At 39.5% G+C, this 13,201-nt stretch overlaps 2 protein-coding genes across 2 annotated transcripts; one reads left to right on the top strand and one right to left on the bottom strand.

The window, feature by feature from the left end:
* Window positions 1–2,691: 2,691 nt before the first annotated feature.
* LOC310992567 (neuronal acetylcholine receptor subunit non-alpha-2-like) lies at window positions 2,692–8,921 on the top strand (the record flags this gene model as incomplete). Its single annotated transcript, XM_083980653.1, has 6 exons — window positions 2,692–2,755; window positions 4,275–4,426; window positions 7,061–7,105; window positions 7,321–7,430; window positions 7,734–8,643; window positions 8,757–8,921. The coding sequence occupies 6 exons, from the start codon at window positions 2,692–2,694 to the stop codon at window positions 8,919–8,921; spliced, it is 1,446 nt and encodes a 481-aa protein (XP_083836779.1).
* Window positions 8,922–10,519: 1,598 nt separating this feature from the next.
* LOC310992997 (uncharacterized protein C3orf85-like) lies at window positions 10,520–12,468 on the bottom strand (the record flags this gene model as incomplete). Its single annotated transcript, XM_083981224.1, has 5 exons — window positions 10,520–10,601; window positions 10,922–11,007; window positions 11,095–11,219; window positions 11,358–11,428; window positions 12,416–12,468. 5 exons carry the CDS (start codon window positions 12,466–12,468, stop codon window positions 10,520–10,522), a joined length of 417 nt encoding a protein of 138 aa, XP_083837350.1.
* Between the last annotated feature and the right edge of the window lie 733 nt (window positions 12,469–13,201).

The following is a 13,201-nucleotide window of genomic DNA, read 5'->3' as shown; positions in this document are numbered from 1 at the left end:
CCAGAGCAGAAAAATGCTCAAGTTGTGAAGTAAGTAAAACTGAGAGTAGAAGGTCCTGACAACTCTGCTTCTTCCATCCATCTACAAGACTGGAGGAAAAGTCTTCAGACTCACTGCAGAGTCACAGCAGCCTGCAAGTTTGCCTTAGTTTTTCTAATTCAATAACTGTTAAATAAGGATGTTTGTAGCCTGCTTGATAGCCTTCTTGATAACATTATAATTTAGGGCTAGGATTAAATAAATGATTAAAACTTAATAAATATAACGACTTAAATAAGGAATCAAAATTAGTTGTGCAGTTTTTATTGTTGGATCCTTCTTTGCTTTTACTGTTCAATTTCTATCATCATTCTAGGTGTAGCTACATTTACAGTTGAACTTTCTCATTTGTTTTGTTTCAAACAATGTGACTCTAAATGACCCTAAAAAATAGCCATACAGTGATTAGGCTACTGGAGTTTACAGTCAAATATTGGATTAGGATCTGCTTTTTATAAGTGCGCTCCACCAGTAGGGGAGACTGGGGACAGTTGCAACACTTTTTACATTTTTCTCAGTTACTCTGAGACTATTTGGACTAGGCTCACCAAACTTTTATAGATTAAACATACATTTGTCAGCTAATTAGTCATACGATTTAAAGATGGTTACATATGACACATCAATCACAATATTCATTTGAATGGAAGAATCCAGACGTTGCAACTGACCCCAAACGTGGGGACAGTTGCAACACGGATCAGGGACGGTTGCAACATATTAAACATACATTAAATTTCACTAATTAACATTTGATTTTTGTCTCAATAAGCATAGCATTCCTAAAATATTCATTGTCTTACAATAGTACTATAGTATTATTTAGTTATTTAGTAATATTTATCAGAGAACAGTTGGAGTTTTGTTTTGCGTGGAACATAGGCCTTGAGTCAATGTGCAGAGATAACAGTGGTAATAAAACTCAATAGCTCAGTGTGAGACAAGAAGAATGGAACTATTTGCAATACAAGAAATTTTATAAACATGTACTCTACTTTTGGATGATTTATTCACTGTATGACATCAAATAAATGTACTTTTCTCTAATTTTCAAAGGAAAATATATATGGCTACGTCTGTCCCATAGAATAAGATACAACTACAAATTGCATATTTCATTATAGGAAGTTATCTGGGGAATTATTTTGAAATCTTAGTCTCTCATGGTTTAATATAATTGGCTGTTCTGTTCATCATGAGGAGAAAAAAATAGATATATTGTGCCTATTTTAAGCTAAAAATGTTTCATTTTATACATTTGCATTTGCATAGTGCTTCCATATTCAAATGGCAGTTGTTGCAACCGTCCCCACCCTGTCAGCCATGACAAAACATCATGTACTAGCTAGACACAATGACACTGACACATGCTAACCATGTCATTTGATAGTCAACAAAACAGTGATTCAAACTAGGAAGGTTTGGATTAATTCATACAAAAAGTCAGGACAGTATGACAAAAATACAGCTCATGAAAAAAGCTACTTTCATACCCTTAAAACAACTTTGTCTCAGTACAAGCAGGAGCAGATGCTGAATATGTCTTTTCTATTCTTGGTGGGTAGAGGGTCTAACTGTGCATGTACAGTGTGAGTGTCATCACTCTAGCATGTTTCTGATTGGAGAAATAAGGCTTGTTGCAACCGTCCCTTGTTGCAACTGTCCCCAGTCTCCCCTACTCACAGCACCACCTTGCCTAGAAACTAATGCTGGGCCTGTTGAGCCCTTTAATCATGATAATCATCACCATAAACCTAAAACTGCAAATAGCAACAGTTAGGCTACTTTTCCATTACCCCGCTGTTCTGTAATTACAGGTTCAAGTAGCCTAAAGCTTTGCCCCTTGTCTAACTACTTAAACAACAGCCTCCAATGTAATTTAATCACCATTAAGCCTCCTACGTTAGTGGACCTACAGTATTAGCGCTCTCCAGTGGATGAGAAACGTCAGTGACGTACTCAGCGGATCTCACCACATCTGCCAAACAGACCCCGCTCTCTTGCGGAGGATACGGAGCTGTGTGTGCCGCATAACATCCAGACTTTGCCACTACAGTTACAGCACATTGCGATTTCACATTTTCATCAGTAGGCTATTGTATCATTGTAGGATCACAAATATATATCCAAGTCATAATTTGCCAGCAGTTCCGTTTATAAAATGTGGGAATAGGCTACTTAAAGTAAGATTTAGATTTCGAAGTCGATCAGCAATAGCATACCCTACCAGTGCTTTTATATGCCTAATAAAATCAGTGAGCATCGATGCAACAGAGATCAGAACTTGCTTTATGGTTCACAGCTGCTTTTAAACTCTTATTCGGCCCCACCCGGGTAGCCTATCTCTCCTCCCTCTCCCTCCCTCTCCCTCCCTCCCGTTCTTCCTCCAGAGAGCCCCGCTGACCGAAGCTCCTCGTGTGACTGACTGGAGTCACAGTGAATACGCGCACACCGGCCACATGCGCCCCCACACCGGGTCCCTGCCCTCCGTCCGGCGGCAGTGGGCTCATATTCCTTTCCGTGGTGTGTTTAGTCACTACTGATGGAAACCTCAGTGTTTCTGCCATTTCGATGTGTGTGCAGTAGCCGATAGTAAACTAAGGAGGCTCCTGGAGCGCTCAGCTGCGGATCAGGACACCAACCACCATCATCATGAAGTTGGCGGTCTTCCTCATCCTGTGCACCTGCTGCCCGCTCTCCCTCGCCGCCATCGCCGGTAAGAAAACTATTTTATAAAAAGCCTATTTTTGAATTTGCTAGTATTATAGAAATATAAAAAAAAAGAAAGCGAAATAGCCTACGCGACGTTCATGTAAAGATTTAGATCATCTGCGCACAACCTCTCATGACCTCGTCAAAACAAAAACTAGGCTATACCTGCTTATTCATTGCTTATCCAATAGTGCCCCATTGTTCTTATTTTGCGACAATTAGGCTACAGCTTCAGATTTTACTTTCTCCGTGTCTCTTCTCAAGTGTGTTATTCTCATTTTGATCCATGACATCTGGGAAGGGCATTTTCCACAGTTCTCTTTTTATGTGGGGGTGTGCAATTGTGAAATAAGCAACAACCCGAGAAACACAACTTAAAACAGACAAAATTAATTAGATGTAGCCTATGTAGTTAGTTAGAATCAGTTATTTCACTGCACCCCTATGTCAAGTTCATCAGTGATTTGTTCTGGCCCAGCTTTTATTATGCTGAATTTGACAGGTCCTCAGACAAACAGGAACACAGGTGTCAGATGTCACCACCCAGCTCTCTGTGCACCTCACTGAGTCCTTGAAAGTGCAGGCAGAGGTGATCTAGTGGGATTACAATGCTCACTCAAGCGACAGTTTTACGATTGCTTTGTGGATATTTTACAGCTGTTCACCACACATGATCCCTTCACAGATGATGTCAGACAGATGTGAAGCTGTTGGAGGAACCAGCCGTAGGTTAAAGGTCCACACACTTCCTCACTGCATGTACATTAGCTCTTGAACTTGATGTCCCGTGTGTCTGACCTGATAGCTTTCTGTTGTCAATATAATGTCTCTGTCGCTTCAGAGACATCATATTGCCTCAGGCGGACTTATTTGCTGACTGCCCAGCTTCTGGACACAGTTCTATTACAGTATATCTGTCCCCTCCCCCTTCATTTGTAGCTCCTCCGAGCAGCATCAGGCTCGCCTCATCCTCTCTTAGTCCAGTATCTACACACCTGTCTGTATACACAATTTGATGACTGGGGCTTTGATTTCCATGAATCATACTGTATTATATTCATATAGATTAATGTTATCTGGATTTGGAGCAAGAGAACTTGTGAATCCACTCGCATTTACTTTTGTTTTACATACATTTATTTATACATTTGTCTCTGACATGCCCCAGAAGACCTGTACGAGGGGTGTACAGAGTAAATAGTCAAACCAATGACAATCTCGTTTATGCTCTTGGGCCAGATAAGTGGTCAAACACAATTTCTAACTACTAACAATGGTCAATTTTTCCAACTTGCCATAAGATTAACATTACAAGCAATGCAATAAGTGCATGTTATTCACATATAGTTAAGTAAAAAGGCAAACTATGGCAAACTGAGTGCAACAATTGGACTATGACAAGTGTTGAAAAAAACAGTCGCTATTTAAGTTACTCATGCTGTTCTAAGTTGTAACCATCATTGTGAGAAAGCACTGTCAAGGTGAACTTAACTTGAGTGTCTATGTGATACTTGTTATTACAGCTCCAAGTGAGTTTGTATCCTTGGCAGAGATGGAGGATGCCCTGCTGAAGAACCTTTTCCAAGGCTACCAGCGCTGGGTCAGGCCAATTCAGCGTGCCAATGACACTATTAGAGTTCGCTTTGGACTCAAAATCTCCCAGCTGGTTGATGTGGTAAGGATGAATCCAGAAACACACTCAAAAAATATCTAGCAATGTATATCTTTCTGAGGATATTGCCTTGGACTTCATTCATTTCTAACCCATTACTCAAACAATGTAAAACGTATCCAAATGCTAATGTCTCCAAACAACTCTCCACGAGTGTATTCATTTTTCACTGAAGTTGCTTCCAGCTGTCAGAAATAACTCGCCAATGCACCAGATCTGTAAATGTCCCCAACAAATGAACAATTTGTGTTTTGCCTGCTATCCATTACTGACCTCAGCTGTTTTAAGAAATCATTTACCTCTGTAAATTGTAAGTAATTGTAATTGTAAGTAGGCTACTTTTGCTTTTCAACATAAATGTGGTCTATGTATGTGTATCTTTTTATTTTTATTCATATTTATTTTGATACATTTTTCATTAGGAATAAATGGGAGTAAGAGTCACAGATATTGTGGTGAAGTTGGTATAAAACCTTGACAGATGGGGTCAAACATTTTTAACTGGGGCTGTTTTATGGATTTGTTGCATTAAAGCAGAAGTAAGTGGTCCGGTCGTTTTCGCTAATGCTGCGTTCCAGGCAGGCTTTTGAAATCGTAAATTACAGCTTCAAGTCACAACTAACGACTTTGTAGCGTTTCAGGCAACCCACTCGTGTTTTTCCGACCTGTTTTACCGGTGAAAGTCACTATAACGGCCACTCGTAACTTCCGACCGGTGAACTCGTACCAGATCGAACTGGTACCACTTCACGGTCGGAAAAATACGAGTTTCCTTGAACGCACCATAACAGTCCTCGTCGCTACGTCACCACATTCACGGCGTTCCTTGGCTGCACACACAGCCCTGCATGCCGTTCTCTCTCCTCATTGGATAAAAACTGTAGGATACGATAAATGTTTTCTCCTCGGCTCAGAGCAGAGCAGAGGGACTGAGAGACCCGTGTTTCAGTCCAAACACTCTATGTAAGTGATTGCTGTCGGAAGATATAACTATTTAAGACTTATATTAACACAAATATATCACTTACTTCTGCTTTAAATAAAAATATAGACTATTGTCAGTCTTATTACTATAACAGCTAAACCGAATTGTAAACGAGCCATAATTATGATGTAAAATTGTACACTGAAGAGCAAATGTTAGCAAATGTGAAAATAAGACTAATCGGAGAACAAAAGTTAGATGTGGTTACTATTTTCTTCCAGCAGTGTCTCTCTCCATGGTGCTGAAACCAAACAGCTGCAGTGTCACAGTGTGGAGCTTTCCATGGTCCTGAAATAGATCTAGAACACTCTATTCGTATCTACAACCACACAGTCTTTCTCTCCGTGGCGTGTTCCTTTAATATTTCAGAAGCTTGCTGTGATAGGTTGAGATGGTTTAGGTGTTCAAGGGGAGAAAACGGGGGAATGCTAATGGAGGAACCACTCTTCTTGGCTTGAAATATTCATCTCAACCAGTTTAGATTTAACTCTGCATCCTTCCACCTGAGACATGCTGCAAGAGGACAGTCAGGGATTAATTAAACAAAGCCCTTTGTGGTTCTGCAAAGAAGGTGGATTTATCTTGATCTGTTTGATTTTGGAATAGAGAGAGGGAAAGAGAACTAACAAGAGATAAAGCAGCTTGGCAACACTGTCCCCTGAGTCTTTATGGGCTGCTGCATATGTCTGTATTAGATTATGGTTCACCTCTGCTTTGTGTGATCACCAAAATATCCAACTCACTCTGACAGCCGAGGCCAGGACTGGATGCACTAAACAGCTAAACTAGCACTCAGTAGAGCGTGGGCCTCGGTCACTCACAACCAAAGCTTTTATTCCACCAGATCTGGATTATTGTCTGGATCTCGATTGTATAAACTCATAGATAAAGGCACTATGTCTCAAGGTACATACATTCAGTCAGTTTTTCAGATAAATAGAATGAGAAATGCCATATCTTGCATTGTTAAGGAGCATGATAAGGGCAATCCCAGGACTTACCCCTTTAACTGGAACAGCAGCAACACTGATTGGCTTCCTCCCTGGCCAATACCCTATTCTTCCACCAAGTTTGGTGCAAATCAGTTCAAAACTGTTTGCATAATGCTGCTGACAAAATAAATTAACAGACACTGGTGAAAACATTACCTCTTGGCCGGAGAAGGTACATATTTGAATATGTCCCTTTCACTTCTGCCTGGTTTATTCCTCTCACTTCTATGTAGAAACAACAAGCCTGTGATAGCTGCTCACAGTCTCTCTGTTCCTGTTATTCCTGTCTTACTTTAATTCTTGCTGTATTTGTATTGCTTCAGCTCAGTCCACTGCACCCACCTCGGGTGTCATGTGTCTTTTTCTTGTTTGCTAAGGTCGTGGCAGGGAGAGTAAAATGAGATTCTGTCTGATTTCACTGAAAGGAAAGGGTAATTTAGTTTACTTTGAACCAAGCTTCTCATCTTGTCCACTAATCGCATCTGATGCTTTCAAAAAGGATGTGTGTTGTAAACAAGTTACCACACATCCACCCCGATTCCCTCTTTCTTGCTTTATGAATGTTTTAATTTAAGCATTAAGTAACAACATTAATTTAGCCTGACATACTGGGATTATTTATTATTTATATTTTTGTTTTTGTATTGTCTTCATATTCAGGATGAGAAAAACCAGCTCATGACAACTAATGTATGGCTTTGTCAGGTAAGTAAAAGGCAAAACTAAACTGAGTCTTCATGGTTACATTACATTTTAGGATTTGAATAAGGATAGCAATAAGAGAGCAAGATAATATCAATTCAGTAGAGCAGAAAATTGAATTTTCTTTCTCATTATCTGACACAATGGTGAGGTGAATAATCTTTTTTCATTCAGATAAAGTCAAACAAAAAGTTATATGTCCTGTGTCTATTTACCAGGAATGGACTGATTACAAACTTCGATGGAACCCAGATAAGTATGGAGGAATCACTTCCATCAGAGTTCCCTCTGAAAATATCTGGCTTCCAGACATCGTCCTCTATGAGAAGTAAGACTGCTCTGAACTTGTGACAGTTTTGTATATTGTTGTCATTTATTTTAGACAAAAGCTACACATTTGTAATGTTTGAACATACAATTAACATAGTTTTTTTTAAATTGTTAGTTATAGCTTTTGATATTATTGATATGTAAAATAGGAAATGTGTGCATAACGTTTTTTGAATGTCAGAAAGTGAATTAAATCCAGATAAAACCATAAAATACCAAGATAACCAATAGAAATATAATCAGCGAATACAGATGAGAACGAGTGACAGATTTTCTTTACTTCTGCTTCATGTTTCCTCAGTGCTGATGGGCGGTTTGAGGGGTCCCTAATGACCAAAGCGATTGTTAAGTTCAATGGCACCATCACCTGGACACCACCTGCAAGTTATAAGTCCGCCTGCACCATGGATGTCACCTTCTTCCCATTTGACCGCCAGAACTGCTCCATGAAGTTTGGCTCCTGGACCTATGATGGCAACATGGTGGACCTGGTTCTGATGGACGACCAGGTAGATCGAAAGGACTTCTTCGATAACGGGGAGTGGGAGATCCTAAGTGCCACTGGTGCAAGAGGAAATCGGAAGGACGACTTGTATTCATATCCCTTCATCACGTATTCCTTCATTCTGAAGAGGCTACCACTGTTTTACACACTCTTCCTCATCATTCCTTGTTTGGGTTTGTCCTTTCTGACAGTCTTGGTGTTTTACCTTCCCTCAGATGAGGGAGAGAAGCTGTCACTTTCTACCTCTGTCCTTGTGTCTCTCACTGTGTTCCTCCTGGTCATAGAGGAGATCATACCCTCCTCCTCCAAGGTGATCCCGCTCATCGGAGAATACCTGCTCTTCATCATGATATTCGTTACCCTCTCGATCATCGTCACTGTCTTTGTCATCAACGTCCACCACCGCTCCTCAGCCACCTACCACCCGATGTCGCCATGGGTTCGCAACCTCTTCCTCCAGAAACTGCCGAGGTTGCTTTGCATGCGCGGACACATTGACCGCTACCACTACCCAGAGCTGGCTCCTGAAAGCCCCGAGCTGAAGCCTCGCTCTGGAGGTCGGAGAGGAGGGCAGAGGAGTGGAGCTCATGGACAGACGACTTCTGAGGGGAAGGAGGAAGAAGCCTGGGCGACCATGTTGGACAAGGCCATCTCTTCAGTGCGGTACATCAGCAGACACATCCGCAAGGAGCACTTCATTCGTGAGGTGTGTATAGTATCACTCAAGAAAGATTTAAGTAATGCCAGTAATCATAAGTTCTCAGGGTTTAATATTTCAATGCATTGCTGTCGTACTATGTAATCTCCTCTTTTCCCCAGGTGGTACAAGACTGGAAGTTTGTGGCCCAGGTATTAGACAGGATCTTCCTGTGGGCTTTCCTCACTGCCTCAGTACTGGGCACCATCCTCATCTTCACACCAGCTCTGCAGATGTTCATGAAAGTCCCTCCTCCGATTGGAAATGAGGATCCACCTTCAAACTAGCAATAACAATAACACACACACTTTCACAGGAAACCGATGATCCACTTTCCCAAATTTTCAAAATATTTGTAACCACAGAACAAGAAGCTTGTTTCTAAAGAAGGTGCTTTCTAAAGGTGAACTTCGACTTTTATTTACCTTTATTCTCCAAATCCACAGCATAAAATGTTTCTTATGTCATTAAGTTTGAAGTTACTATAAGGTCATGTAATGTTGTGTTTGTAGATAATGAAACAAACTTAGCGAGACCTGCAAATGAGCCTGTTTATTGCCAAAGCCATACAATATCAAATTTTACACTAGAGGCTTTAAGGAGCATGCAGCTATTAGTACACTAGATCACAAATGCTGGTCATGTTAGAAAGCTATTTAAGATTAAACAAATGAAACTTGAATGAAAACAGTGTAAAATGTTTTAAACAACCCAGCCAACTGTAAACTGTAAACGTTAAACTGCAAAGAACATAGTACAAATTGTATTATTGGCTTGATTAATATACTCAGCTGACTTCTTTGTTATTAATTAATTAATTGCCATTGATGGTGTATGTGGTGGATTTGTTTTCTTGAATTGTGTCATCAGGGTGAAGAATGGATTTCCTGTCTGGTGTGGTACAGTTAAAAAAAACATAAGAACAGCTATCTAAACTTTCTGTTTTGAGTCAATAATATGTTCACATTAAACATACCAATTCTGGCACAATGATATGGTAATCACATACCTGAAGCACAAAATACCTCTTACTGTATCTGTGTTTTAGTAGCATACTGTAATAAAAGCTGACTGTTTTAAAAACTGATTTAATCTCTGAAGGAACCAGTAACATTTGGACTGTGTTGCACATTCATCAGACATGCCACCATCTTGTACATGTTTGCATGTGCAATCTTTGGAGACATTAAAAGTGTTGATCTGAGCCCTAATGTGTGAGGTTGAGTCTGAACATCTCGTATATTTCTGTTAAATACTGTTGTCTGTCAAATACTGTCTGTCTCATCCACCATTACAGTAAATAGTGTAATTAATAAATTAATTAAAAGTTCATTGACATTTCCTTTCTTAATTATCCAGTCCTTAAAAGTACAGTATTTGTTCTGTTCAAATGTACTTCATCACACTAATAAAACAATTTTGAATACACAGTTCCTCCTTTGCCTCCTTTGCACCACCCACTGGTAAACACAGAAAACAACACTCAGGATTCCCTTCCCCTCAAAGACCTTCATGAAATAAATGTGTCTCTGTAAACCACGTCCAATTTCCCTGAACCACCAAAAGCACCACACCACAAGATTTGTTGTTGAGGGATATTAAATACAAGAAAAATGTATAGTAGATAGTAGTAATAGTATGAACATCTTTATCAAAACATTTACGTGTTGTGTTTCATATCTTGGTACCATTTTGGATTTTAAACTTGTTTAATCTATTTTACCTATAGAAGTGTGGCCTTGATATGTCCATTGTTTGTTTGAAGAATCCAGTATATTATGCAGCTTTTTAACTGTAATTATTTTATGTTATAATATGCTCTCAATAGAGATACAGAATAGATTAAAAAGCAAAAATAATTATCATCTCTTCAGTTTCCTCTTCTTTATTTTCTTTGCTGACCTGTCTGGCTGTCCAGGTGAGCTCTTGCATTTCGCAGCATCTCCAGATACATCCTGTTGTTTTCACTGCAACGTAGGCAGATGAAAGACAGATAAAAAAAAAAAAAAGACAAATACAATAATAATAGTCATATAATTTAAAAGAGGAGGCATCTTAACATTGCACAGGAAATCATCATCATATAATTAAAAGCAAGATGTTTTTAGGTTCAATATTTCAAGCTACACTTTTCAATATGGACACATTACCAGTTTCAAATGGCAGCACACTTTGAAAAACAAATAGATTGCTCAGTGGACAATTTTGTGTCAGTGTAGCACTCAGAAAAATATAGTGATAAAACTACTTTCACTTGCAAAATAAAACACCTTCGTGTCACACTCACGTAGCCACAGAGCGGTCAAACATCAGGTTGCCCATGTCCATGTAATATTGAGCATCTGTTCGTAGAGCCGTCCAGTACTCGTTAGCCTGGAGGGATGAAAGATTAGATACTTTGTCACAGAAATGCTCCAGCAGGCTTACTCTATGCTTCCACACCACACAACACAGCGTCACCTGTTCTTGAATGGTGTAACCCCACTGGTTCTGAGCATGGTGTGGATCCCAGTATCCTGCCTGTCTCTTCAGCCTGATGAATCGCTTTGCCTCCTCTTCTTTCATGAATGGGGCAGCAAAAACCCCTAAAACACATTGTTAACCATAAAACTATTACAAAAACCACCATAAATATAAAGACAATAAATAGCATGTAAGGAAATACCATAAAACACAATTTACATACATGAACAGGTACTTATGTATGAAAACGACAAACTTACCACTCAAAAGAGCAAACAGGATCACAGCCTTCATGTCTATGAAATGTGAAAATATGTTACAAAGTTTTTTTCTTTTAAAGATTATTGACTGATTTCATCTTAAAGATCTACAGCAAAGTTATTTAGAAAGACAAAATGTGTGATTTACCTGCAGTGTGAGCAGTGAGCTGTTGATCTGTTAAATGCCTCAGTGTCTTCAGAGCTCAAAATCTCTCAGCTGTATGTGAAAAGTGGACAAGAGTTTCTTTCACAGATGTTTTCTCAGGAACCGGAGGGCGATGAATGGACTCAAGCATGAGGCCGGTCACTCGAGGTAGCCACTTATGTGACTGCCAGAGCACGGACAAACTATCCAAACACACACACGCTGGTCAGGCTGTGAGATTCAACATAAAACAGTGCCGTCTGGACAGTACACAAACTCAGTGCAGATTTTAGCAAACCTAACTCTCTGTTTTTCTTTCCAGTAAACATGTTTCTTGACTAGTTTTATTCATAAAATCAATAAGGAGTCTCGAAGATCAAGTTTAGTGGGCAACTTGTGCCTTTATATATTTTGTTACATTGTTTTTGTTTGTATTCGTACTATTGTTAACTTATTGCTTATTATTTTTCATAAAGTTGTACATGGAGCTTTCATGATGCCTGCCTCGCATTACATTTTCTTAACAATTTAATCCTGCGATATAGCTTACCTGTAGGTAAGAGTACACACTGCAATTTATAGATTATATATATGTAGCCAAGTGAACAGGGGTTACTGTGTTTTTTGTGTTAGCTGAGCCCTAATAGAATGTGTACTGTCACTTTAAGGCCAGCCAGGTTGAGAATCCTGTGGGAACCAGGAAGTCACGCGAGACGTGAACACCCGCGAACCGTCGTCTTCCTAACGCAAACAATGGCGGAGAGGTCTGTTTCTTGTCTGTGAGAGTGTGTGCAGGGGTTAAACCGTGAAAAACGTGTAACACAGAGGAAATAAGTGACCGAGTGAAAGAGTTAGAGCGGACCGGTAACTGAGCCGTCTGACGAGCGTGTGTGACTGAGAACTTCGTGTTTACTTCTCGTCGGTCGGGGGTTTGTGTATTGTGTCCACGGTGTCGGGAGCCGCCATAGACGACCACGGGTCAGCGTAAGTGGCACATAATGTACTGAAATATTAGTTACTGTTATAATTTCAGTGTTAAATGCTGTTTATGAAGCTATATGTTGTGTTACCCATGTAGAGGGGAGACAGAGCCGTGTGTGCGTGTGAGCTGCATCCAGGTGCAGGGTGAGGCTCTGAAGCTACAAGCTAGAGTAAGTGAGCACATGATTTTGCTTTCTGAATGTATTGTAAGTTCATTAAAGGTCATGGTAAAAAGTGTATTTTGCACTGAGATATGTAAGAATGTACATTGAAGTTAATTCATGGTGTTTATTAATTTAATTCATGAAGTCTACCAAGTTAAAACCTGATGTGTATTGTAAAATGTGTCTGATAAAATGAGGAGAGTGGCTTAAAAATGTATTCATGCTAATTAATGTATTTTATTTCCTGTTTACATAGGAATAGGCCACTGCTGTTGTTTGTTTTTGTTTGTTTTCGGTTTGTTTTGGTTTGTTTTGCCTGTTTATTTTACTTATTTGGTACTGAGACAGTCAGAAGAAATTAAGGAAAGACAAGAAAGAATTTGTTTTATTTTTATTTGACTGTTACAAGCAAATCTCTCAAAATTAGAGAATTAATGCTGTGCTCGTTTGAGGGCAGTCGGGGTATTAAAGATCCTACTAAAAAGTTATTTCTGTGTCCGGTCTCCTCCTTCGTTGACCTGGCCACATATATATATATATATTTTTTGTGGTCA

This window comes from Trachurus trachurus (assembly GCF_905171665.1).
Source record: "Trachurus trachurus genome assembly, chromosome: 10".
Lineage (NCBI taxonomy): Eukaryota > Metazoa > Chordata > Actinopteri > Carangiformes > Carangidae > Trachurus > Trachurus trachurus.
Note: the sequence above shows the minus strand (reverse complement) of the source record. Positions and strands in the feature narration are given on the sequence as shown.